The 27,992-nt window shown below is 48.0% G+C and overlaps 1 protein-coding gene across 3 annotated transcripts; it reads left to right on the plus strand.

Annotated features, from left to right (window-relative positions):
- Positions 1 to 27,992, plus strand: NIPAL3 (NIPA like domain containing 3). Of its 3 annotated transcripts, none has more exons than XM_029081504.2 (12): positions 1 to 90; positions 7,256 to 7,625; positions 12,415 to 12,483; positions 14,869 to 15,040; positions 16,717 to 16,776; positions 18,236 to 18,381; positions 18,934 to 19,030; positions 21,611 to 21,746; positions 22,409 to 22,497; positions 24,065 to 24,128; positions 26,202 to 26,296; positions 27,638 to 27,992. In XM_029081504.2, the coding sequence occupies exons 2-12, from the start codon at positions 7,536 to 7,538 to the stop codon at positions 27,835 to 27,837; spliced, it is 1,218 nt and encodes a 405-aa protein (XP_028937337.1). In that variant the 5' UTR covers positions 1 to 90; positions 7,256 to 7,535; the 3' UTR covers positions 27,838 to 27,992. The 3 variants fall into 3 exon arrangements, with proteins under 3 accessions (XP_028937337.1, XP_028937336.1, XP_028937338.1); XM_029081503.2 differs by lacking the exon at positions 1 to 90 and adding an exon at positions 4,607 to 4,721; XM_029081505.2 differs by lacking the exon at positions 1 to 90 and adding an exon at positions 4,607 to 4,721 and having other exon boundaries at positions 18,260 to 18,381.

Below are 27,992 nucleotides of genomic sequence, written 5' to 3' on the forward strand. Positions count from 1 at the left end.
AAATGCCAGCGAAGGAGCCGGTTGGTATCCGGGGAAGAAGGCCCTAAAGAGCTGGTTTCAAAATGCTGAGCTATTTAAGCAGCTTGTTTGGTAATGTTCATGCCTGATTTCCTCTTTGCAATCAATCAGTGGTATTGATGGAGCAATTACGATGTGCAGAGCACTGTACTAAGCGGTGGGGAGAGTACAGTTCAGCAGTCAGCATACTTATTCCCTGCCCCCGGTGAGTTTACAGTCTAGAGGGGGAAACAGATTAATTCATTCAGTAGTATTTATTGAGCGCTTACTATGTGCAGAGCATGTACTAAGCGCTTGGAATGTACAATTCGGCCACAAATAGAGGCAATCCCTGCCCAATGATGGGCTTAAATCATTTATAAGGTATGACTTGGAGATATCAGCCTGGCTGAGTGGAGAGAGCATGGGCCTGGGTGTCGGAAGGACCTGAGTTCTAAACCCAGCTGGGCCCCAGTCATTCAGATCGTATTTATTGAGCGCTTAGTGTGTGCAAAGCACCATATTAAGCACTTGGGAGAGTACAAAAGAACAAGAAACAGACACTTTCCTCCCCACAATGAGCTCACAGTCTAGACAGGGAGACAGACATTCATATAAATAAATAAATAACAGATAGAGACATAATATGCAGATATAGACATGTCTGCCTCATGACTGCTGTGTGGTCTTAGACAAGTCACTTAACTTCTCTGGGCTTCAGTTACCTCATCTGTAAAATGGAGATTAAGAGCTTGAGCCCCATGTGGGACAGGGACTATATCCAAATTGATTAACTTGTATCTACCCCAATGCTTAGAGCAGTGCTTGGCACATAGTAAGCACTTAACAAGTACCATAATAATAATTATTATGTACTGGGGAGTTGAGGGAGGGGTGACTATCAAATGCCCAAAGGTCACAGATTCATTCAATAGTTTTTATTGAGTGCTTACTATGTGCAGAGAGCACTGAGATGATGCAGAGGGAGCCGGGGAAAAGAGGGCTTAATCCGGGAGGCCTCTTGGAGGAGGTGTTACCTTTGAAGATGGGGGAAGAGTGGTGTTCTTAGGGGGGAATGGAGTTCCAGGCTAGGGGGAGGATGGGGGAAAGGGATCAGAGGCGAGATAGACAAGATGGAGGTACAGTGAGCAGGTTGGCATTAGAGGAGCGGAGTGAGCGGGCTGGGTTTGGGGTAGGAGATGAGTGAGGTGGGGTAGGAGATGAGTGAGGTGAGGTAGCAGGGGGGCAAACAAATCGAGTGCTTTAAAGCTGATAGTACGGAGTTTCTGTAGAGGTGGGTGGGCAACCATGGGAGATTCTTGAGGAATTGGCAGACAGCAACCTGCCGACAGTGACTCTCCCCACCTTGAAAGCCTTATTGAAACCACAGTTCTTCCAAGAGGCCTTCCCTGCCGAAGCCCTCATTTCCTTTTCTTCCACTCCCTTCTGCCGACTTGCTCCCTTTATTCAACTCCCCTCCCCTCCCCAGGCCTAAAGCACTCGTGTACATATCCGTAAATTATTTATATTAATGAGTGTCCCCTCCTCTAGACTACAAGCTTGTTTGGAGCAGGGAATGTGCCTGCTATATTGTTCTATCGTATTCTTCCAAGCGCTCGGCACGTAGTAAGCTGAAATATGATCCAGAGAGCGACTGAACTCAGCAACACCTGGGCCGCTTAAGGAGTCTCTCGGCCAAGATCCCCTGAGGATTCACTTTAATACTCCATGGGTAAACCAGATCCGGGTCGGTGAGGGGACAAGTCCTCCCATCCCCCGACCTATATCCGTCATCCTCAAAGATCACCAGACCCCCTCAACCTGTCCTTGGTCCAGAGTCCAGGGAGAACCCGCGGGCTAGATTTTAATTTGAACCACAACGTGGAAGGAAACTCATAGGTTTAGTTGCATCATATACAGAGCTGATGTCACGGAGGCCAAGAGACTGAAGTTCTCTTAACCTTGGGGGTTCTTCTGAAAGGAAGCCTTACTGTTTACTTTTATTTGATGCCTGGAAAAAAAATTCCGATAGGTTTTTCCCTCAGGCTAGCATGCGTAAGTAAACCACGTATGGGCCTAGAGCCAGATATGGGATTTTAGGAGGCTGGGCTACTACAACCCAGCCCGCACACTTCACTCCTCTAATGCTAACCTTCTCACTGTGCCTTGATCTCGTACATCTTGCCGCCGCCGTCCTGCCTCTGGCCTGCGACGCCCTCCCTCCTCAAATCGCGCAGACAATTACTCTGCCCCACTTCAACGCCTTAGTGAAAGCCCATCTCCTCCAAGAGGCCTTCCTGACTAAGCCCCCCTTTCCCCTTCTCTCATTCCCTTCCGTGACACCCTGACTTGTTCCCTTTGTTTATCCCCCCTCCCAACCCCAAAGCACTAATGTCCATATCTGTAGTTTATGTATTTCTTTTCAGGGCTGTCTCTTCCCCTCTCTAGCCTGTAAGCGTGTTGTGGGCAGGGAATGTGTTTATTGTTGTATACAATAAACACTAAATAAATACAACTGAATGCGTGAATGACTGGTTCCTTTCCCAGCAATAATAATAATAATAATAATGTTGGTATTTGTTAAGCGCTTACTTTGTGCAGAGCACTGTTCTAAGCAGTGGGGGAGATACAGGATCATCAGGTTGTCCCACGTGAGGCTCACAGTCAATTCCCATTTTACAGTTGAGGTAACTGAGGTACAGAGAAGTTAAGTGACTTGCCCACAATCACATAGCTGACAAGTGGCAGAGCTAGGAGTCCAACCCATGACCTCTGACTCCGAAGCCCAGGCTCTTTCCACTGAGCCACGCTGCTTCCCCAGTAGTTATGGTATTTGTTAAGCACTTACTATGTGCAGAGCACTGTTCTAAGCTCTGGGGTAGATACAGGGTAGTCAGATTGTCCCATATGGGGCTCACATTTTTTAATCCCCATTTTGACAGATGAGGTAACTGAGGCACAGGGAAGTGAAGTGACTTGCCCAAGGTCACACAGCAGACAAGTGACAGAGTCGGGATTAGAACCCTTGACCTCTGACTCCCAAGCCCGGGCTCTTTCCACTAAGCCATGCTGCTTCTCAATAGATTTCAGAATCTCCCTTCCAGCTGAGAGACAGTTCCTCACTCACATTTCCCAACAAACTTAATCGTCATTTTATTTTTTCAATGGATTGAGATGCTGTAATTCAAGAGCGGCGACCATCCAGACACGACGTCACCCAGAACGAACCGCAAAAATAGACCACGGGCACACGAAGCCCGAGAAAAGCTTCCCCTACCCACGGAAGTAACTTTCGTAAAGACTTCTGCTTCTATTTATACCGCTTCCCTTTTTATATCTGCTAGGCGGGGATCCAGAAAGTCCCTTGAGAAAGCTCTCACTCATTTACCAGGGTGAAATCCCACAGGTGCTAACAATCTCTCCCAGGAGGATTCGGCCCAGGTTGATCAAACTCACAAGACCTTGGCATCACACGGGTTTGAACTTGAAATAAAGAGAACGAATTAGGGTGGTAGAGAAAAGTTGTTTCCCCATAACATCCAAGTGGGTAATGGCAATATTCCACTCTTGTTGTGCCCCCGGTTTTGCAAGCCGAACGTGGAGGCCGCCGTCTCAAAACGCAACTCATTTCAGAGGAAACCGTCCAGGCAGTCTTCCCTCGCGACTAGAGCCCGGGCCTGGGAGTCAGAAGGACCTGGGTTCTAATCCTGATCCTTCACTTGTCTGCTGTGTGACCTTGGGGGAGTCACTTCACTACTGTGTGACCTTGGGCATGTCATTTTGGTTTTCTGTGCCTCAGTTACCTCATCTGTAAAATGGGGATTAAGACTGTGAGCCCTATGTGGGACAGGGACTATGTCCAGCCTGATTATCTTGTTTTTATCCCAGCGCATAGTCCAGTGTCTGGTGCATAGAAAGCGCTTAACAAATTCCACAATTATTATTCTCTGCGCCTCAGTTCCCTCCTCTGTAAAATGGGTATTAAAGCCTCAGTTCTCTCATCTGTAAAATGGGGATTAATAATAATAATCTTGGTATTTGTTAAGCGCTTACTATGTGCAGAACTGGGGTAGATACAGGGTAATCAGGTTGTCCCACCTGAGGCTCCCAGTCTTAATCCCCATTTTACAGATGAGGTCACTGAGGCACAGAAGAGGGAAGTGACTTGCCCACAGCCACACAGCTGACAAGGGGCAGAGAAGGGATTAAAGCTATGAACCTCCTATGGGACAAGGACTGTGTTCAACCTGATTACTTTATCCTGGCGCTCGGCACATAGAAAGCGCTTAACAAATACCATTTTAAATGGGATTTTTTGGGAAAAAAACCTGTCCTCTTGGTGTTTGTGCCTTAGCTGAGCTTTTCCAGCAAAACCCATTTATTCAGACAGTCCTTTGCGGCGGCCACTAGAGGTCACTAGTTCCTCCTCCCCAAGCCTCGCGCGTCAACCAAGCTTGTCCAGGTTCAGCCAATAGGACGGGGAGGCTCTCCGGGCCTTTGGAGATTTAGCCAATGGCGTCGTGGATTTCCCTGAGTGACAGGTCAGCTGTCAAATCAGAGCCCCGCAAAGGCGGCCGGGGAGCCCAGCCCTGCAATCAGGCTTATCCGCCCCTGACTTGTTAGGGGGACGAAATGAGCCAGGTTTTCCTGAGCTCTGCATCCCAACTAAGTCCCCATCATTGCCCTGCAGCTTTAACCCAAGGTGCAAAGGAAGAGAGCGGCTGGTGAGTAGATCTGAAGCCTTAAATGGGGGGATTGCATGAAAAAATCATTTATTTCCTGATTTATTTAGCTTTGGAGGGGCAGAGAGTTCATGCACTCTGAGCCCTCTCTGTTGCATTTCTCATTTCCTTCCTTAAATCCAGCCACCTTTGCAAAAGATGGGCCACAGATTGTGTTTCCCCTGTGTGTGTGTTTGTTGGGGGGAGAGGGGTCATGCTAAAGGATGATGCCTGGTCTCCCTCTTTTCCCCCCCAACCAGGAAGTGAAATAGGATAACTCTTTGATTGTCCAATGAAATCCCTCATTTATCCCTCTTCATGTGAAGAGGGGAAAGGAGAATTTGGGCTCCACCTTTGCATAACTAACGACTCTGCTGCTAATGTCTGTCTTCTCCAAACACTGAGTTCTGGACCTGGGGCACCCTAGATTGGAAGCTCTTTGTGGGCAGGGAATATATATGTTGTACTGGGTTGCACTCTCCCAGGTGCTCAGTACAGTCTTCTTCACACAGTATGCGCTCAATAAATCCAGTTGACCAGTTAATTGCCCGAGCCTACCTACTGCAACAGGGGATTGAACCTTGAGAAACTGCATGGCCTAGTGGGTAGAGCCTGGGCCCGGGAGGCAGAAGGACTTGGGTTCTAATGCCGGCTCGGCCCCTTGTCTGCTGTGTGACCTTGGGTGAGTCACTTCCCTTCCCTGTGCCCCAGTTCCCTCATCTGTAAAATGGGGATTTGAGACTGAGAGTCCCATGGGGGGCAGAGATGTGTCCAACCTGATTAGCTTGTATCTACCCCAGTGCTTAGAACAGTGTATGACACATAGCTAAGTGGAGGGGGGAAATGTAACCTTGCAGAGGCTAAAGGCTACGGGAGGGATAACCAAGAGGGTGAGGCCCAGGAGAAAGGTGATTTCATCTTCTAGCTATGTGTGATCAGGACTTCACAGCACCTCCCTTGGCAAAATGGTTCCCTTCCTCTTAGTTCCCATTAGGGTTGGTAAAGTGCTTTGAGATCCCAGGAAAGGGCAGGTGGCTTAACGAAGCAGAATGGCCTAGGAGAGCCCGGGCCTGGGAGTCCGAAAGAGCTGTGTTCTAATCCTACCCTGTCACTTGTCTGCCGGGGGACCTTGAGCAAGTCACTTTACTTCTCGGGGCCTCAGTTCCCTCATCTGTAAAATGGGGATTTAGACTGTGACATTGGGACATAATAATGTTGGTATTTGTTAAGCGCTTACTATGTGCAGAGCACTGTTCTAAGCGCTGGGGTAGACACAGGGTCATCAGGTTGTCCCACGTGGGGCTCACAGTCTTCATCCCCATTTTACAGATGAGGGAACTGAGGCACAGAGACGTGAGGTGACTTGCCCACAGTCACACAGCTGACAAGTGGCAGAGCCGGGATTCGAACCCATGACCTCTGACTCCAAAGCCCGGGCTCTTTCCACTGAGCCACGCTGCTTCTCCGTCCCCTTGATTCTATTTATTGCTATTGTTCTTGTCTGTCCGTCTCCCCCGATTAGACTGTAAGCCCGTCAAAGGGCAGGGACTGTCTCTATCTGTTACCGATTTGTCCATTCCAAGCGCTTAGTACAGTGCTCTGCACATAGTAGGCGCTCAATAAATACTATTGAATGAATGACAGGGACTGTGTCCAACCCGATTATCTAATACCTACCCCGGTGCTTAGTTTAGTGCCTGGCGCATAGTGAGCTCCTTAGGCACTGTAAAAAAAAAAAAAAAAAAGAGAGAGAGAAAGACTTGGTGGAGGAAGCATCGAAGTTGGATTTTGAATGCAGAGAAGCAAGGAATTAGGAAAATGGGAGGTTGGGCCAAGCATCTGCCAATGAAGGAGCGATGCAGACAGAGTAATGGTATTTATTGAGCGCTTAATGTACTTTAATGGCAGGCTAATGTATGCTTGTCTCCTGTGCCATCTGAAATTGGACCTGGTTTAAATAGAACACTGTCCTTGAATACAAGAGGCTAAGGCTGTTTTCCAGGTGCCAGCCTTTTTAATGGAACAGTGTGGCTTAGTGGGAAGGAGCCCCGGGCCTGGAAGTCGGAGCACCTAGTTGTGATCTCTGCTCTCCCAGTTGTCTGCTGTGTGACCTTGGGCAAGTCGCTCAAGCTCTCTGGGCCTCGATTTCCCAACTGTAAAATGGGGACTCAATGGCTCTTCTCCCTCCTCCTTACACTGAGAGCCCCGGATGGGACCGGGACTGTGTCTGACCTGGTTATCTTTGACCTACCCCAGTGCTTGGCACATGGAACCCGGACCTGGGAGTTAGGACCTGGGTTCTAGTCCCGGATCCGGCACTCGTCTGCTGTGTGACCTTGGGCAAGTCACTTCACTTCTCTGGGCCTCAGTTACCTCATCTGTAAAATGGGAATTACGACTGTGAGCCCCATGTGGAACAACCTGATTACCTTGTATCTCCCCTAGTGCTCAGAACAGTGCCTGGTACATAGTAAGTGCTTAACAAATACCATAAAAATAAAAAATGTAATAATAATAATAATGTCCTCTTTTCCTAGAGCATCTCGAGTAGTACAGAGCGGCTTACGGAGGCCGTCCTGCTGACCGAAGCGACCGAAGCCGTCCCTATCGGGCGGGCAGAGGAGGTGGGCAGACCAGCCGACGGATTTCTGCCCAGTTTCCTTTGGATTTCCCTTCAGGCCAGAAGGTGGACTGCCCAGAAGAGGTGAAAATCCCCTAAGAAGATGTCCTCCGGTATCTGTCCCGCTTAAGTCTCCGGCCCCCAAAGCCGTCCCAGTCATCGGGGAGAGCCGGAAGGAAATGCGTGGATAGGCTGCAATGGAAGGAGCAAACGGCCCGGATTTCCAGATCCAACTTCCGCCCTCCACCACCGCCATTACCGTGAACGAGATTTCCTTCTCGTACAAGGCAAGGACTTGTTTTAAACCCGTTATTCCGGCAGTTGTGTGGTTGCCACAGGTACCACATAATAATAATGGTATTTGTTAAGCGCTTACTATGTGCCAAGCACCGTTCTAAGCGCTGGGGTAGATACAAGGTAATCAGGTTGTCCCACACGGGGCTCACATTCTTAATCCCCATTTTACAGATGAGGTAACTGAGGTGCCGAGAAGTGAAGTGACTTGCCCAAGGTCATACAGCAGACAAGTGGTGGAGGCGGGATTAGAACCCATGTCCTCTGCCTCCCAAGCCCAGGAGTGGGTTGACGGGGGACGGTATCTCAGCTTGGGGTAGTAGAATTCTCGTGGCACTGGGAGGTGGGAAATCCAGGTTTTAATCCCTAGTGTGCCCCATCCCTGCTGTGTGATCTTGGGGATAAAATACCTCCAAAGTGGGGGTAACATGCCTTTCCTCCCTCTCTTAAACTGCAAACCCAGTGTAGGACCAAGTCTGTGTTCAGTCTACCTAATGTATGTCCACCTCAACCATAGCTTGGGTATGTTGGGTATGATATATAAATATTATTATTATAAGATTTATTCTAGTAGCAGGTTCTTTGATCCACTGTATGTTTGGGTGTTTTTTTTCATGATCAGGATGTGCTCGCTCTGGGCCTAAGTGTCTACCTTCTGGCTTCCTGGACACTGTGCTGAGTCACTGGACTCCAAGCCAATTCTGTTCTGAGCCCTGATAATCATCATCACCATCATCATCGTGGTATTTTAGTGCTTACTATGTGCCAGGCACCGTTCTAAGCTCAGGGTAGATACAAGCTAATCAGGTTGGACACAGTCCCTGCCCTACATGGAACTCACAATCTTAATTCCCATTTTCCAGATGAGGGAACTGAGGCCGAGAGAAGTGAAATGACTTGCCCAAGGTGAGACCGCAGGCAAGTGGCAGAGCCGGAATTAGAACCCAGGTCTTCTGACTCCTAGGCCTGTGTTCTTTTCACTGGGCCACACTGAAACAGTCCTTAAGGGGGAATCTTCAGAAGCCTGGTGGCCTCTCAGGGTTTGTTTAGCTTAGAGATTAGGATTTATTTTCTCTCTCCCTATGACATCCAAGGCGGCAATTGGAGCCCATCTTGGGAATCTCGTTTGGGGCATTTGGAGCCCAGCCTGGGAATTTCTTTCGGGGCATTTCCCTCAGGAGAAATAGTAAAGAGGTGACTTTGTGGAGGAAGAAAAGCCAAAAAAGGATTTTCAGTCAACCAGGAGGACTGAATTGACATAGCAGCTTTGTTCCCGAGACTTCCGAGGGCTCCATGAGTCTCCTCAAAAAGTCCCTGAGGTGCTTGGAAACGAGACGGAATCATCCTTCCCTTTCCTGGAGAGGACCGAAGGGGTCACAGAGAGGCAGCAATTGGCCATGAGCAGCCCAGCCCAGCGAGTCCGTGGTAAAACTGGAGCTCTGTCTCCCAAGTTCCACCTCAGTTTCTCGTTTCCCCGGGTTTGGGCAGCTCTTATGATGCCTTTAATAAAGGCTTGTTGACCCTGAAAGTGAGGCCAGTTGGCCTAGAGACACCTCGAGATAAGCAAGTCACAGTTACTGTTTCCTCGCTGTCCCCTAGCGTGCCTTTGAGCAGCTGCTCAATTTCCAAGCCGGAGGACAACGGATAAGTCTTGGCCAAAACCTCAGTCTCGTGATCCTGGGAGAACATGATCCGAGTTTAGAGACGGAATGGAAAAGTTCCCCCGTCTCGGGGAAGCTCATCTACCCTGCTCTTAAAATGAGAATAAGAGTAATTCTGTGTGGGAAGCAGTGTGGCCTAGTGGCGAGAGATTGGGCTGGGGAGTCAGAGGGCTTGGATTCTAATCCCGGCTCTGCCACGTGTCTGCTGTGTGACCTTGGGCAAGTCACTTCACTTCTCTGGGCGTCAGTTCCCTCATCTGTCAAATGAGGTTTAAGGCTGTGAGCCCCAAGTGGGATAGGGACTCGGTCCAATCTGGTCACCTTGTATCTACCCCAGTGCTTACAGCAGTGCTTGACGCATAGTAAGCGCTTAAATTCCATGATGGTTATTAGTAGTAATAATAATGGTGTTGAAAAGTGCATATTCCGTGCCAAACACTGCGCTAAGCACTGGGGTAGATCCAAAACTCTAAAAGCTTAGTACAGTGTTGTGCACCCAGAAAGCACTCAAATACTACTGAATGAATGAATCCAAGATGATCAGACTGGATCAAGTCTGTGTTCCAAATAGGACTCATAGTCTGAGGCAGAGAGGTAGGTACAGTCCCTCTAAATTGTAAGTTATTTTGGAAAATATATATATATATATATTTTCATGAGGGGTTACTGAAAACTCAAACTAAATAGGTCCCTAATTTTGGAGGAAGAGCAAGTGCCTGGTTTTCCTCTGGTTGGTATTGAGGTTATCAGAAACTGAATTCTTGGGGTTCCTACTCTTGTTCTCTTCTGCCGTATGAGCCTGGCCAAGCCCCTCCTCTTTGCACCTACCCCTCTACGTTTATGAAACCAGAAAAATCACCATTTCACAAGGCATAATTGTGAAGCATAATTAATGTTTAGGCAATCCTTTGAAATCCACGGATGAGAGGGGGCAACTTTTATATATGCTTATTACGCACGATCACTTGTTGGATAATGAAAGAAGTTATTAGGGGGATGGATCAGTTTGGCTGTCAGTAGAAATGAAACTGATGAATTATTAACCTCACCTACAGTAGGAGTCCCTTGGAAAGTAATAATATTAGCATTATTATGGTGATGCATACATATCTATAATTCTATTTATATTCATGCTATTGGTGCCTGTTTACTTGTTTTGATGTCGGTCTCCCGCCTTCTAGACTGTGAGCCCGTTGTGGGCAGGGATGGTCTCTCTTTGTTGCTGAATTTTACTTGCCATGCAGTTAGTATTGAGAAGCAGCGTGGCTCAGTGGAAAGAGCCCGGGCTTTGGAGTCAGAGGTCATGGGTTCGAATCCTGGCTCTGCCACGTGTCAGCTGTGTGACTGTGGGCAAGTCACTTCATTTCGCTGTGCCTCAGTTACCTCATCTGTAAAATGGGGATGAAGACTGTGAGCCCCACGTGGGACAACCTGATGCCCCTGTGTCTACCCCAGCGCTTAGAACAGTGCTCTGCACATAGTAAGCGCTTAACAAATACCAACGTTATTAGTACAGTGCTCTGCACACAGTAAGCACACGATTGAATGAATGAATTTAAGTGATTGAATGAATGAATTTAAGTGCTTACTCTGTGTCAAGCACTGGGCTAAGCGCTGGGGTAGATTCAAGGTATTCATGTAGGACAGAATCTCTTTCTGGTACCAGTTTATGGTGTCTCTTAGGCTAAGCATTAACGTATGACTTTTTTTTACCCTCTTGGTTTAGTCTGCCTAAGAGATTTTATACAGGTTGAATTACCAAATCTTTTTCCCAAGCCAAGGATTTTGGCCATTGCTTACGTTTCCTTTCAGCCTTGCCACTTGCATTCATTAATTCATCAATGCTATTTATTGAGCATTTCCTGTGGGCCCAGCTTCCCAAAAGTTGCATCCACCCCAGCGTGTAGTGCAGTGCTTGGGTTGGATAATAATCCCTTAACAAGTGCCATAAAACAGCAACAAAGCAAATATTAAGGACTTACAGAGCATTGTACTAAGCGCTGGGAAAAACAAGGCAGGAGGGGAAACCCCTTCAATTTACAGCAGACCCCATCTGGAGCTGGTTCAGTGGCTCCAAACAGGAAGTCAGCTGTCTTAAACAAATGCCCGCTCCAATTTAGCAACGTTAAATCTGCGTTAAACTGGTGGAATTATTACCGGTGAGCAGGGGGCTGGTAGGGGGCCGAAAAATTAATCAGGCAGTGGCCAGTTGGTGAGTATTTGAGCCCTTTAGTTCAGTTATTATTATCATTATTATTATTAAAGATGGACAATAAAAATGACCTCTCTCAAGCAAAAAGGCACAGGTCTAGGACTCCACAGCTTGCCCTGTGATACTTGTAGAATCATTGTGACCCTGTAAAACCAAACAAAAAAACGTACATTATTTTCAATTATCTATATTACAGAATCCTTCAATTAGAGCAAGGAATTGAAAGTACTTTTCTTACTAGTTTGACACCTTTTGTTTTCTGTAGATTAAAATATAAGGGGAATTAGTCCCCAGAGGGAGCTTACCATCTACAGGGAAAACTCATTGTGTTTAGAATGACAGTGTTCTTAATTTCCAACTGGATCGGTAAGCATTAGAATGTAAATTTAGGCTAATGCAGTGTTTCTGGAATTTTTTTATAATTTTTAATTTATTTTTGTATTTAAGGCACTTACTTTGTGTCAAGTGCCTTACTAAGTGATGGGGTAGATGCAAGCTAATCAGGTTGGCTCAGAGTCTTAATCCCCATTTTACAGATGAAGTAACCGAGGCCCAGAGTAATGAAATGACTTCTCCAAGGTCACACAGTAGACAAGTGGCAGAGCCAGCATTAGAACCCGGGTTCTTCTGACTCCAAGAGGCCCGTGCTCTGTCCACCAGACCACGCGACTTCTCTTGGAAATACTCCAGGTTTGATGCGGAATTAAGAGCCATGGGTGTGACGGAATATTCTTTTTCTCAGAGGGCTCTCCGGAAAGCCTCCGTCAACAAAAGTCAGTCTCATCCTTGCTCGCTGGGGGCAGGGAATGTGTCCGTTTATTTTTAAATTGTACTCTCCCAAGCGCTTAGAGTGCTGAGCACACAGTAAGCGCTCAATAAACACGAACGAATATTTTACTGTCTCTGCAGGAAAACTTGATCGGTGCCCTCCTGGCCATTTTTGGACATCTCGTCGTCAGCATCGCGCTCAATCTCCAGGTGAGTCGTGGCCAGCCTCCGATGCCTCCGAGACCGAACTGTTCCATCCTCCCCGCTGTTGCCACTTGAGTGGCCTGATTGCCCAGTGCCCCCTTGGTTCTGCTAGACCCGTAGTTGCCAACCGCAAGGATCGGAATTAAGTCCTCTTGATCCGGCCTCCCAACCTCAGCCCAGCTCTCTGAGGAGACCTGAGGACTTCCAGTCAGGTCTGAGAAGATCCAAGCTGGTGGCTTTAGAGCCTGTTGGCTTTTCGAAGCCCGTCCCCTCCCTGACTCCTTCTCCCCTACGATGCCTGCCTCCTTTTCGCCCCTGTGCTTTAAATGAAAAGTGGGCCCGTGCTTTTTAAAGTAGACTGGCCCTCCTGATCTGTACATCATAAAGCAGTGACTGACGACCTTTCCCCTTCAGCAGTCATGTCCCTTCAGTAGAGCAGAGTTGCCGGAATTAGTCTCTGAAGAGCTGGAAACAAGCCACAGGAATTTAAAATGCAGGACCAATAGAAAAAGCCGGGAATCTACAGAGTCTCTAGGGCTAATGCCCTTCAACTTCACTGGGACCTCCTTTTACTCCTGTTCGAAATTAAAGCTGTCTGTGGTGTAATAAAAATAATTATAGTACTTGTTAAGTGCTTACATGTGCCAAGCGCTGTTCTAAGCACTGGAGTAGATACAAGTCAGTCAGGTTGGACGCGGTCCCTGTCCCACATTGGGCTCACACTCTTAATCCCCATATTAACATATGAGGTAACAGGCCCAGGGAAGTGACTTGCCCAAGGTCACACAGCAGACGTCGCAGAGCCGGGATTAGAACCCAGGCCCTTCAGACTCCCAGACTCGTGCTCTGTCCACTGAGCCACCCTGCTTCTCTTAAAAGGAAAATGAATGCAGAAGGAAAACGCTGAGGATTGTAATATCATTGGGATTCCTTTGTTAGGAAATGACATCTGAAGGACCGCGTACTACACCCACCCTACTCAAACCTTCCCGGTGTCCGTAAAGTCCCTCCTGCCACTTTGTTTCCTTTCTGGGCACTGCACAACGAGGGAGCCGGTTCAACTGGCTTGGGGATTGTTTCTAGAATGCAGTTTTCTCAAACATCAGGTGCATGTTTGATTATGGTTTTTTTTTTAAGTGGTCATAAGTACATAGTTCCTTTTAATGTTTAAACTGGCCGGTGACTTTTCTCAATCAAACGTTAAAAAAAAAAATTATGGGATTTTTTAAGCACTATGTGTACTTGTAAGCAAGTTGTATTGGTCACCGGCCCTGTCCCATGTTGGTCTCACAGTCTCAGTCACCATTTTCCAGATGAAGTACCGGGGCCCAGAGAAGTGAAGTGATTTGCCCCAAGGTCACATAGCAGACAAGTGGCAGAGCCAGGATTAGAACCCATGACCTTCTGACTCCCGCTATCCACCTCTCTCCACTACACCATGCTAATACTTAATGAGTCCCTACTGAATGCAAAGCACTTGATTAATCAGTCAATCGGTGGTATTTATTAAGCGCTTATAGTGTGCACTAAAAGTTTGCAAGAGCACACATCCCCTGCCCACGAGGAGCTTACAGTCTAGAGGAGATGATTATAGCAAAAGTAAGATGTTCATTCTCTGCCCACCAGGAGCTCATGATCAAGTAGGGATTCCAGAGAGACGAAAGTCATTTACAGATGATAGGAGCAGGAGAAAGAACAAGGATTAAACAGCCGAATCGATCGTTAACTATCCAAATATGTAAAACTTATAAATACGAATAAGGAATACGATACTTAAGGGCTAAGGCTGTAGTTGGGTTTCTCACTTCATAAGTAGGGTTATTAGTTGAGCTCTTCCTTGAAAAGACCCCCGTACTAAGCGCTTGGGAAAGTACAATATAGTAAAATTATAGACATGATCCTTGCCCTCAAGGAGTTTACAGTTTTATTCTAAAGAAGTCCAGTCGTATCCGACAGGCAGGTTCTTACAGTCTTTTGTTTTGCTTTTCAAAAGTACATTCATATCTGACAGGTCTCTCCTATCTATTTTATTTTACTTTTCAGAAGTATAGTTATATCCAACTGGACATTCCTTATTGTGTATTGTTTTACTTTCTAGACCGTGAGCTCTTTGTGGGCAGGAAATGTGTGTTATATGGTTGTACTCTCCCAAATGCTAGGTACAGGGCTCTGCACAGGGTAAGCACTCAATAAATACGATCGACTGACCGTAGAAGTACAGTCATATCCCACGGGCAGGTTCTTAGAGTGTATTGTTGTGTTTTACTTTTCAGAAGTACAGTCATATCCACTAGCAGGTTCTTACTGTCTGTCATTTTATTTTACTTTTCAGATGTACAGTCATATCCACTGGCAGGTTCTTACTGTCTGTCGTTTTATTTTACTTTTCAGAAGTACAGTCATATCCGACTAGCAGGTTCCAAAGATCCCCGGGCATACTTCAGAACTAAAACATGGTGGTTTGGCCTATTTTTGATGCTGCTAGGGGAGGTGGGAGTTTTTTCCTCCTATGCTTTTGCTCCACTCTCTCTGATCGTGCCCCTCAGCGCCGTGTCTGTGATAGGTAAGATCAACAAACTCCATACGCAAAAGCTCAGTGCTTAGGGGAGCGACTTTTGGGAATTTTAATTTTTCTTTTAAAAACTGTATTTGTTTAGCACCTACTGTGTTAAATACTGTTCTGAGCACCAGTATATTAGGTTGGACAAGGTCCCTGTCCTGAATGGGGGTTGCAGTCTAAGCAGGAGAGAGAACAGAGACACAGAAGTGAAGTGACTTACCCAGGGTCACCCAGAAGCATTTGGCAGAGCTGGGATTAGAACCCGGGTTTTCTGACTCGCAGGCCCAGGCTCTTTCCACTAGGTCACACTGCTTCTCATAGTTTGGTCCTGTCAGTTATGTCATATAAGAGGTAAAAATTGCAGAGTCCTGAGGCAAATTAGGTTGCAATAGGGCAGTAATATTAATAACAGTAATGTGGTACACGTTAAGCGCTTACTTTATACTAAGCTGTGGGGTAGACACCAGATAATCAGGGCAGACGTCGTCCATCTCCCTCATCAGGCTCATAGGGATAACAGGGATTGAATCACCACTTGCAGATGAGGAAATAGAGGCCTGGAGAAGTGAAGTGACTTGCCCAAGGTCACAGAGGAGACAAGTGGCAGAGCTGATTATTATTATTAATAATAACAATTATTGTATTTAGATGCTTAATATGTGCCATACTATTCCCCAGTGTGTGAAGCACTGGGGAAGATATGAGATAATCAGGTCCCATGTAGGGCTCACAGTCTAGGTAGAAGGGAGAACAGGTATTGAACCCCCATTTTAGAGATGCGGGAACTGAGGCACAGAGAAAAGAAGCCACTTGCCCTTACAGGAGGCAAGAGGCAAAGCCAGTGTTAGAACCCAGGTCCTCTGACTCCCAGGCCCGTGTTATTTCCGCTAGGCCACATTGCTTCGCATATTAATTCTGTGTTGCTAGTAAGCATGAGTGTAAATGAAGAGGTGGGAGAGAGGAAAGAGCATAGAGAAGGGGAGGTGAGAGAGAGGATTGTGAGCAGAGAATGGAGAACTTTCCCTCTCACAACCCCCTTTCTTCTTAATCTGTGATATTTATTGAGTGCTGCTTACGTGCAGAGCACTGTACTAAACACTTGGGAGAGTACAGTACAACAGAATTAGCAGACACGTTGAGATGTTAGCTGTTTTGGGGATTAGGAACGGTCAGAAAAGACCCTGAAATAACCAAATACATCGAGTAGATCGACCAACTAGTCAGTCGTATTTATTGAACGCTTGCTGTGTGCTAAGCACTGTACTAAGCACTTGGGAGAGTGCCAAATACAAGCTTAGTTGCTTCCTGGGTGCAGACTACTGTACTAAGCACTAGGGAAAGTTCAATGTAAGAGAGTAGGTAGACATCCTCTGCCCACAACGGGCTTACAGTTTAGGGGGAGACAGGCATTAATATAAATAAAGTTATGGATATGAACATGAGGGGCTGAGGGAGGGGTGAATAAAGGGAGCAAATCCGAGTGCAAGGACGACGCAGAAGGGAGTAGGGGAAGAGGAAATGGGGGCTTAGTCAGGGAAGGCCTCTTGGAGGAGATGGGCCTTCACTAAGGCTTTGAAGGTGAGGGAGAGTCATTATCTGATATGAAGTAGACGATGGGAGACCTGGTCTAGCTGATCGAAGATTCATCATTTCTCTTTTCCCTGTGTCTCCTTTTCCAGCCAGCGCCATCATCGGAATAATATTCATTAAGGAAAAATGGAAACCCAAAGACTTCTTGAGTAAGTTTTCTCACTCCACAGTTTTACGTTCCATAGTCCAAGCTTCCCCAAACAATTCCCTTTGCCCTTGGCTAGCATCCACCCGGTTAAAATCCGGAAACCAAGCATCTGTGCCCATCAGTGGGGCAGGTGACGCAGACAAGGTGTCACATCGAGAGGTAATGAGGAAATCGGGGGCATCCGATTGGGAAGCTTAGGAGAGTACAATATAACAGACACATTCCCTGCCGACAGTATGCTTACAACCGCCCACCCAGAAAACACCCCCAGAGCAGCACGTTAACCTCTAGGTCGGCCCCACAAATTCTCTCCAACTCCCTCCGATCGAAGATGGCAGTCCTCATGACACCACATCCCAGGGCTAGCAGTCAGAATCACCCCGGGCCGCCAGAAAATCGGAAGGGAGGTGTCCACCCGGACACTTGACTCACCCTTCCTTCTCACCCCCACCTGCTTCTGTCTTTTTGTTTGTTTTAAGGTATTTGTTAAGCGCTTTATACGTGCCAGGTAATGGGGTTGATGCAAGGTAATCGGGTTGGACACAGTCCCTGTTCCACAAGGGGCTCCTGGTCTTAATCCCCATTTGGCAGGTGAGGGAACTGAGGCACAGAGAATTTAAGTAACATGTCCAAGGTCACACAGCACACAAGTGGCAGAATCGGGATTAGAACCCAGGGCCTTCTTACTCCCAAGACCCCTTGCCACTAGGCTGCACTTCTCTATTCACCTCTTTTGATCTTGACATTTAGATTGACAATTTCTTGGAAAACCTGGAACCATTCCCAACAAACCAGTCTGAAATTCCAATTTTTTTTTAAATGGTATTTTCTAAGCGTTTGCTTTGTGTCAAGCCTTGTACTAAGCACTGGGGTAGATACAAGATAGATTGGACACAGTCCCTGTCCCACATGGAGTTCGTATCCTAAATTGGGGGAAGGTGGATTTAATCCCCATTTTACAGATGCGGTAGCTGAGGCCTAGAGAAGTGAAGCGACATGCCGTCATAAAGCTGACAAATGGAGGAGCTGGGATTAGAATCCAGGTCTTCTAACTAGACTAGACCACTAGGCCACATTGCTTCTGTATTTATTCCCTTTCCTGTGGAGTGCAGGCCAGCCACCCAACAAGTTTTGTGAGGAACAATAATCATAATAATGGCATTTAAGTGCTTACTATGGGTCAAGGTCTGGGGTGGTTACAAGCTAATCTGGTTAGACACAGTCTATGTCCCACATGGGGCTCACAGTTTTAATCCCCATTTTCCCGATGAGTTAACTGAGGCCCAGAGAAATGAAGTAACTCTCACAGGTAGCACAGCTGGACATAGAACCCAGGTCCTTCTGACGTCCAGGCCCGCGCTCCATCCACTAGCCATCGTCGCCTTGTTTGACCAAACCGTACCCCACCCTTGCTTCTACTCATCCCGGTCTTCTGTTTCCCGTGCTTGGTTTCCCCACAGGGCGTTATGTCTTATCGTTTGTAGGCTGCGGCTTGGCCATCGTGGGCACTTACCTACTGATAACGTTCGGGCCCAACAGTCATGAGAAGATGACGGGAGACAACATCACCAAGCACCTAGTGAGCTGGCCCTTCCTTCTGTACGTGGTAAGACGAGCCACCATGTTTGGCTTAGGAAACGCCCACGGGGGTAGAATTTTGTCTGAAAATGGAGGCTCTGATTTATTTTGCGGCTCCTGTACCACCCCCACACACATCCTGAGAATTGTTTGCCAGTCGGTCGTATTTGTTGAGCGCTTACTATGTGCAGGACTCTGGGGTAGATACAAGGTAATCGGGCTCTCTCACGTCAGGCTCACAGTCTTAATCCCCTTTTTACAGATGAGGTCGCTGAGGCCCAGAGAAGCGAAGTGCTATTTAAGCGCTTACTATGTGCCAGGCACTGAACTAAGTGATGGGGTAGAAGCAAGATAATTGGGTTGGACACAGTCCATGTCCCTTATGGGGCTCACACTCCTGATCCCCATTTTACAGGTGAGGTAACTGAGGCCCCGAGAAGTGAAGCGACTTCCCCAACGTCACACAGCAGACAAGTGGCAGGACTGGGATTAGAACTCAGGACCCTTGACTCCCAAGCCCATGCTCTATCCACTAGACCACGCTGCTTCTCCTCTTGACTGACTGATTGCTGTGTTTCAGCTCATAGAGATCATTGTGTTCTGTCTACTCCTGTACTTCTACAAGGAGAAAAACATAAACTACATTGTGGTGATTCTTCTTCTGGTAGCCTTACTAGGTAAGTGTGGAATTCCAGAGGCTGCATTATCGATCGGGGGAATTTTTTCATCAGGCTAAGAGAAATTGAAGTTTTGTTACGGTTCTGTTCGTTAGACCCTGGACAGGAACCGTATATATTACCAGAGAGAGAGGGCCTGGGACTTTCGGTATTGACAATTTTCCCTTTTCCTCTGATGTTGGCCTCGGTGTATTACAAAAAGAAGAGGAATAACAGGGGTATTTGTTAAGTGCTTCTATATGCCAAGCACTGTACTAGGCGCTGGGGTAGATACAAGATAATCAGGTCCCACATTGGGCTCACTGTGTAAGTAGAAGGGAGAACAGGGATCGAATCCCCATTTTGCAAATGAGAGAACTGAGGCCTAAATGTTTCTTTTATAAGCAGAATTTTAAAAAAGTCTAGACTTTTCACTAGTTCAGATTGGACTTCCTTCATCCCCCTCCTCCAGCCCCAGCTAGTAAGCTTTTATAGAACTGTCAAGTTCTTCCTTTTTATTGAATTGCTAATCACACTAATTAAACCCTTAATATTTCCATGGAAAAATCTCCAGGACTTGGATGCAATTCAGCAGCCGATTCAAAGGACAAATCTACCCCCATTTTTATTTCCTTTTAGGCATCAAAAGGGAGGACAGACTCCTAAATGAAACAGACGCACCTCCACCCCAGCGTGCATTTATGTACTCTGGAGGAGGCTGCTGGAAGCGTCATGTGTTCCTAAAGAAAGCTTTAACTCTGCCAGCAGGCAACAAATAGCCTAAATACGTGCCAGTCTAGTTTGTTGATAGCCTATTGGGATAATGGGCAATGTGTTTTCTTTTGATTGTCTACCAACTGCTAGAAATGTTGTGCTAATTAAAACACTCTTATGAAAGTTATTTTTTCATTAAAAAAACACATCCTAGGATTTCAGCCGACCCCCAGAGCCCTACTTATTTCTTTTTTTTTTTAATGGTATTTCTTAAGCACTATGAGCTAGGCACTGTCCTAAATACTGGGTAGATGGAAGGAACCAGGTTGGACACAGGCTGTGGCGCATGGTGCTCAGTCTTAATCCCCATTTTATAGATGAGGGAACTGAGGCCCAGAGAAGCCCAAGGACACACTGCAGGCAGCAGCAGAGAAGGGATTAGAACCCAGGTCCTCTGGCTTTCAGGCCTGTGCTCTATCCACTAGGCCACAGTTGGTCAGTCAGTCAATGGATTCCTATTTATTGAGTGCTTATTGTGTGCAGAGCACTCTATTAAGCACTTGAGAGAAGACAATACAACAGTAAACAGACACATTCCCTGTCCACAATGAGCTTTCAGACTAGAGGGGGAGACAGACAATAAAAATTTCAAATATGTAAATAAACGACAGATACACACAGATCATTATACAGACATAAATTCTCAGGTCACGGGATCAATGATCTGAGAATTATTCTCCTAGTTCAGGCAAGGGTGGACTGAGTCCCCAGAACCATTGACTTGGTATCTCTTTTCTGCAGCGGGTCGGGTTTCTCCCTTGGAGAGAGACAGAAAGGTGCACTGTGGTTCCCGATTCCCCGCTCTACTTCCTCATTCCTGCCCCCTCCCCAGTTGGAAATAAGATCCAGAAGAACAGCAGGAAGCTGGCAGCTCCCAACTTTTCTTGTTGTTCCCAAAATCCTTCAGGGGAAGGGAGAGGACTTTCAAGTCCCCCTTCTTCCCTATTTTCTCCTTCTTCCTCTGTCTCCTTCCCGTGGAAAGAATGTTTGACTTGTGTTTCAATTCCTTAGCGGATTTTAAATGGTATTTAAGTGCTTACTATATGTCAGGCATTGTACTAAGCATTGTACCTTCCAAGCGCTTAGTACAGTGCTCTGCACACAGTAAATGCTCAATAAATACGATTGAATGAATGGGGGAGAAACAAGTTAATCAGGTTGGACACAGTCCATGTTCCACATGGGGCTCACAGTCTTAATCTCCATTTTCCAGATGAGGTCACTGAGGCCCAGGGAAATGAAGTGACTTACCCAAGGTCACACAGCAGGCAAGCGGTGGAACCGGGATTAGAACCCAGGTCCTCTGCATCCCAGGCCCGTGCTTTACATATTTAAGGGAATGGAGCTATGGAGGGCGAGCCAGAAATTCTCAGGTATCGAGGGGCTGATGTAGTGGATAGAGCCCGGGCTTGGGTGTCAGAAGGACCTGGGTTCTAATTCCAGCTCTGCCACTTGTCTGCTCTGTGTACTTGGGCCAGTCACTTCACTTCTTGTCTGTGCTTCAGTTCCCTCATCTCTAAAATGGGGATTAAGATCATGAACCCCCTGTGGGCCGTGGACTGCGTCCAACAAGGTTACTTTGCATCTCCTCCAGTGCTTAGAACAATGCTTAGTAAGAGCTTCACAGGGCCCCAGCGCTTAGAACAATAACTGGTACATAGTAAGCGGTTCACAAATACCATTTAAATAAAAAAAGAAAAAAATGGCGGCCGCTGACTGGCTGTGCCTCAGTTAGCTTATCTGGAAAATGGGGACTGAGACCGTGAGCCCCACGTGGGGCAGAGACCGTGTTAATGATTCCAACCCACCCGTGTGAATGATCCCCAGGTTCCATGACGGTGGTGACTGTGAAAGCAGTAGCAGGGATGCTGGCCTTATCAATACAGGGCAACTTCCAGCTGGACTACCCCATCTTCTACGTGATGCTCGTATGCATGATCGCGACAGCCGTCTATCAGGCCGCGTAAGTTAGTATCCTCGCCCCGCCGGGCCCACCTGTGGAGTTGTGTACGTTCAAGACGCGCTTCGGTGCCTCTCAGAGCGCCAGGGGCGAGCATGAAGCAGCAGAGAATTGCGGGGGGGAAGGAAGTTTCAATAATAATAATAATGGCGATGGTATTTAAGTGTTCACTTTGTATCAAACTGTTCTAAACGCTAGATACGAGCTAATCAGGTTGCTCGTGGGGCGCCCACTCTTTATGCCTATTTTATTAATAATAATAATGGCGTTTGTTAAGCGCTTACTATGTGCAGGTGCTGTACTAAGCACAGGGGTGACTACAAGCAAATCGAGTTGGGGACAGTCCCTGTCCCATGTGGGGCTCACAGTCTCCGTCCCCATTTGACAGATGTGATAACTGAGGTACGGAAAAGTGAAGTGACTCCCAAGTTCACAGAGTAGACAAGTGGAGGAGCCAGGATTAGAACCCAGGGCTTTTGACTCCCAGGCCCCTGCGCTGTCCACCAGGCCACGCTGCTTCTGTCGTTTCTGTCCAACTCCGTGCTTCAGCTATAGCACGTCTTGGCCTTCTATAGACTGTTTACCTCAAGTCAGCTGGGTTTTAACGTTAACTGAACTTAACCTGTCCCCGCGGGAACTGACACGTGTTTTTCGTTCGGTCGCAGGTTTTTAAATCAAGCATCGCAGCTGTACGACACCTCCCTCATTGCCAGCGTGGGCTATATCCTGTCTACGACGGTTGCCATCACAGCCGGTAAGCTTGCTGATCTGGGGGTTGATCGGGGTGGGTCTGTTTTAGAAGCGGCATGGCGGAGTGGATAGAGCACAGGCCTGGGAGTCAGGAGGTCACAGGTTCTAATCCCAGCTCCGCCACTTGTCTGCTGTGTGGCGATGGGCCAGGCAGTTCACTTCTCTGGCCCTCAGGGACCTCATCTGGAAAATGGGGATGAAGATTGTGAACGTTTCACTTCTCTGGGCCTCAGTTAGCTCATCTGGAAAATGGGGATTGAGACTGTGAGCCCCACGTGGGCAGGGACCGTGTCCAACCCGATTTGCTTGTATCCACTCCAGCGCTTGATACAGTGCCTGGCACAAAGCGGACGGCTAACAAATACCATGATTATGATCATCGTTATCTCCGGGACAACGCTTATGTGCCAAGTACTCTGCTAAGCACTGGGGTAGATACAAGACCATAGATATAAGACCATCAAGTCCCACATGGGATTTACAGTCTCAGTAGGGGGAGAACAGGGATTGAATCTCCATTTTTCCAGGAAGGGAACCGAGGCCCAGTGAGGCGATGGGACTCACCTAAGGTTGCACAGAGCAGACAGATGAGGAAACTAGAGTCTAGCCCTAAGCCAAGCTGCACCTTTTGTGCCTCTCTCCGCCCATCCGGCCCAAGCGAGATATTTCAGAATCGTTTCGAAGTTCCGACCCTTAGCCGCATCCTTAGACTTCCGCTCTCTGCCCCTTCTCCCAACGATGCTTTTCCTCCACCAACTGCCGAAGGCACCAACCACCAAAATGACCTTTCCTGAGAATAAAGGCTCGGGGGCCGGAACGGTGGGCGGTGAGCGGGGGGATTCTTTTCTAAAGTCTTTGGCGTGAACTAGCAGCCTCACACACAACACCCCCACATCCAGGGCAGCCTAACTGCAGACGGTTGGTTGTATTTATCAAACGCTTACTGTGTTCAGAGCACTGTTCTAAGCTCTTGGGAGATGACAGTACAACAGAATTAGCAGACGCCGTTCCCTGCACATAAGGAGCTTGCTGAAAAATCTCCAGTCCCTGAGTGCTGGTCTCCCAGCAGGGCCGGTCACCAGAGCCACGGCCCCTCATCTCTCCAATAGCGATACAAATACCAGCATAATAATAATCTCTCCCACTTAATTCTCTCCCGGCCCTAACCGTCTGCCCATCATCTCCATCCTCCGGGTCGGCACTCGTTGTGCTAGGGTCCTGCCTTCCGCTTCGGACTCCTCAATCATAAGACGTCCTCTCCTCTGGGATCTGGTTATCGCCCAGTCTGTCCGCTTACCGTCTCCCTCGACCCCGGCCTGCTCCGGAAATACTAAATCCCAATTGTCCGTGACAGTTATTCAACTCCAGCAAAGAAGGGAGGACAGCACGGGGCCAAAAAAGAATAAATTAGAGTTTGGCTGCGTCCCTCTTTATGGTCTGTCAGTCACAGTCCTTGGGTTTTGGCATGATATTGCGTGAGGTGGTGAGGGAAGATTAGCTCAACCCCAAGTGACCTGGAAAATGAAAGTCGGGAGAAGCTGCAACCTATTTTTGCTTGTTCTGTGACTCAGGAGCAACGTTTTACTTGGATTTCATGGGTGAAGACGTTCTCCACATCTGCATGTTTGCCCTAGGGTGAGTACGGGCTGCCCACATTCTCCACCCGCAAGGACTGTTTCATTCGTTCGGTTGTATTTATTGAGCGCTTACTGTGGACAGAGCACTGTACTAAGCGCTTGGGAGAGGTCACTAGAACAGTAAACAGACACGTTCCCTGCCCACGTTGAGCTTGCAGTGTAGAGGGGGAGACAGACATTAATAGAAATAAATAAATGACTGATACGGACTTAAGCGCTGTGGGGATGGGAGGGGAGATGAAGAAAGGATGATCCAGGAGGGAGTGAGAGTGGCCAATCTGCTTCCTGACAATCCAGGAGTCCTTCTACGCCCCCGTCCTGGGGAAAAGTTACTGAACGTATGCCCAGTTGCCCCAGGAGTTTCTGGGAGACGGGTCCCAGCATCAGGCGATCAGCATCAGGCCTTGGGCCTGTGAAATCAGAGGCAACCAGAAGGGTGAGGGAGCAGTGGCCAACCCAGAGCCGGTGGCTCCTGTCAGTTAGTTGTATTTATTGAGCGCTTCCTGTGTGCAGAGCACTGTTCTACCTACCACCTGCTGGGAAACAGCGGGCTCGGTGGAAAGAGCCTGGGCTTCGGAGTCAGAGGTCATGGGTTCGACTCCCGGCTCTGCCACTTGTCAGCTGTGTGACTGTGGGCAAGTCACTTCTCTGTGCCTCAGTTACCTCATCTGTAAAATGGGGATTAACTGTGAGCCTCACGTCGGACAACCTGATTACCCTGTATCTACCCCAGTGCTTAGAACAGTGCTCTGCACATAGTAAGCGCTTAACAAATACCAATATTATTATTACTTGGGAAAGTACAACAGAACAATATAATAGACACATTCCCTGCCCGGTAGGCTCATCTACAGCTTCTGGTTCGGGCTGGATTCCACAGCCTTTCTGGACAAATAAAAAGAATCCGCCCAAGGCAGTTCTCCTCTTCCAGGGGGCCAGCAAGGCCACGGAGAACTGGGAATGTGCCTCCTCTTAGGGGAGCACTTGACATCCAGGCGAGAACGTTTTATCCACTTATGCCTCCAGACCACAGGGCCCGGCGAGGCCGATGCCGATTAGTCCCGCTGCCAGTCTCCATCCGACAGCGGCAAGATGCCAGGGCTGGGAAGAAAACAAAAAGCGGATTAGCCGTGTCAAGGGAAAGGCTGATTTATTCCGATGAGTGTCTGGGCCAAACTGGAGAGTAGAACACTGCGCCCACCGTCATTATCCAACCTGCCGCCCTGCTCCCTGCTGATTAGGGACACGCCGGCTGTCTAGTCACGTTCCCACTTCTCATCCCTTCCGATTGTGCCAATTTCACCTTCCAAGCAACACCTATTTGTGTTTATTGAGCGCTTCCTGGGTGCAGAGCACCGTAATACTAATAATGATGGTATTTGTTAAGCGCTTACTATGTGCCACACGCTGATCTAAGAGCTGGGGTAGATAGACGGTAGTCAGGTCGGACATAGTCCCTGTCCCACATGGCGCTCACAGTCTTACAAAGCACTTGGGAGAGTACAATATAACAGATCCATTTCCTGCCCACGATGAGCTTGCAGTCGAGATGGGGAGACAGATGCTAATGTAAATAAAATTATGGCTATGTACATGGGTGTTGTGGGGCTGGGAAGAGGGGATGAATAAAGGGAGCAGGTCAGGCGACATAAAAGAGAGGGGAAGAGGAAAAGAGGACGTAGGGAAAGCCTCTTGGAAGAGATATGCCTTCAAGGAGGCTTTAAAGAGGGGGAGAGTGATTGTCAGATATGAAGAGCGAGGGCGTTCAGGGCCAGAGGCAGGATGTGGGCGAGAGGTCGGCGGCGAGAGAGACGAGATCGAGGGACAGTGAGTAGGTTGGCATTGGGGGAACGAAGTGTGGGGTGTGTTGTAATAAGAAAGTAGTGAGGTGAGGTAGGAGGGGGCAAGGTGATTGAGTGTTTTCATGCCGGTGGTAAGGAGTTTCTGTTAGATGTGGAGGTGGATGCATTTAGATTTAGAGGGCTCAGTGCACCATCTTGCTTCAAGGGCCTGGTCTCCTCACTCTCTCCCTACCCCTGCCACCGTCTTCACACTTATCTTCTTTTCTCAGGTGCCTCATTGCTTTCGTAGGCGTCTTCCTAATCACCCGGAACAGGAAAAAGTCCATCCCATTCGAGCCCTACATTTCCATGGATGCTATGCCGGGTAATATTAAAAATCCCAAAAGTCTGATGTCACCTTCTGGCTCTCTGTTCTTTCCACCTAAAAGGAGAGCCCTCGCCTATAAAAACCTGCGTATCGGTACTGTACTGGAGAGGTTTGGTGGTATTTTTTCTGTTTTCTTTCACGTGCTAAACAGAGCAGGGAGAATGTGATACATTTCCTACTCTAGATGTGGACTTCCCATTCATACTGCCTTAACCACGAGAAGCAGCATGGCTCAGTGGATAGAGCACGGCCCTGGGAGTCAGAAAGACCTGAGTTCTAATTCCGGCTCTGCCACTAGTCTGCTGGGTGACTTTGGGCAAGTCAGTTCACTTCTCTGGGCCTCAGTTACCTCATCTGTAAAACGGGGATTAAGACTAGGAGCCCCGTGTGCGACAGGGACTACTGTGGCCAACCCGATTGGCTCCTATCTACCCCAGCGCTTAGACAGTGCCTGGCACATAGTAAGCTCTTAAAAAAATACCACTATTATTACTATGAGTTGGTAGAACTGATCCCTCCCCACAAGGAGCTTACAATCCAGAGGGACTCTTAGAGGGACCCACAGATGGTGGATGGGTGAAAAAAAAACAAGTGCTTAAAGAGCAAAGGTTGAAAATCACCATGGACAGAGGTGCCGATGTCCTTTCACAAGTGGGTTGCATCCAGTGGATGGTCAATAAATGCTGTTAATGCTCTAACTGGTCCAGGTGGTTGTAAATACCTGTGGACTGATGCTCAAGTATTCACTATGATGGCAGGGAGAGATTATCTCTAATCCAAGTCCACCCCAGATTTGATCGCGGGAGAGCAAGGGAAGGGTAATCCCGATGCGATCGCACCGTGCCGACGGCCAGCCGATGCATCGACTCCGGCCGACCGGCGCACCGAAACCCCGTTGCTAAGCAGCCTCGTTTCCGGAGCGTATCTGTGGGTCTTCCCTTCCGAAGCCAGAGAACTCAGGAAATTGACAATGCCCACGATTTGTTCCTAAGCAGCTTATCGGCTGAGTGACCTTGGACAAGTCGCTTCGCTTCTCTGGGCCTCACTTACCTCATCTTTAAAATGGGGATTGAGACTGTGAGCCCCACGTGGGCTAGGGATTGTGTCCAACCTGACTTGTTTGTATCCATCCCAGTGCTTAGTATAGTGCCTGGCACATAGTAAGCGCTTAACAAATACCACAATTATTATTACTATTATTATGATGAGGATGATGATGCTCTGTCAGGTGGGAGCCAGACGGAGGAGATCTCTCTCCCCTCCGCCCTCTATACCTCCTCCCCCTCTCGAACTCTCCTCGCCTCCTCCCCTTTTTGAAAACATGGATTTTTCTTCCAGGGATGCAGAATATGCACGACAAAGGAATGACGGTCCAGCCCGACCTGAAATCTTCTTTTTCCTACGGCGCTCTGGAGAGCAACGACAACGTCTCTGAGATCTACACCCCGGCCACGCTGCCGGTCAGGCAGGAGGAGCACAGCTCCAGAGGCGTCTCTGCGGCTCCCTACCGGGTCTTCGAGCACACCAAGAGAGAATGAGCCGCCCGCCCTCGGGCCCCGGGTGCGTGAGGGTTTCATTCATTTATCACCGGGTGTCCCCTCATTCTCCTCTCCCTCATCTTCCCCACTATAGCTGCGCTAACCTTGGGTCCCAACTTAGTCTTAAACGGCCCTTTCTCTGTGTTGGTTGAGGA

The sequence above is a fragment of the Ornithorhynchus anatinus genome, chromosome 16 (assembly GCF_004115215.2).
Source record: "Ornithorhynchus anatinus isolate Pmale09 chromosome 16, mOrnAna1.pri.v4, whole genome shotgun sequence".
In the NCBI taxonomy this organism is placed as follows: domain Eukaryota; kingdom Metazoa; phylum Chordata; class Mammalia; order Monotremata; family Ornithorhynchidae; genus Ornithorhynchus; species Ornithorhynchus anatinus.

What these genes read in the sequence shown, in the direction of transcription:
- NIPAL3 (XM_029081504.2), top strand. Translation starts at nt 7,536, where the DNA reads ATGGAAGGAGCAAACGGCCCGGATTTCCAGATCCAACTTCCGCCCTCC. An exon ending in GAAACCCAAAGACTTCTTGA is followed by an intron (nt 16,777 to 18,235) that starts GTAAGTTTTCTC and finishes GTTTCCCCACAG; the next exon opens with GGCGTTATGTCTTATCGTTT. An exon ending in TCTTCTGGTAGCCTTACTAG is followed by an intron (nt 19,031 to 21,610) that starts GTAAGTGTGGAA and finishes AATGATCCCCAG; the next exon opens with GTTCCATGACGGTGGTGACT.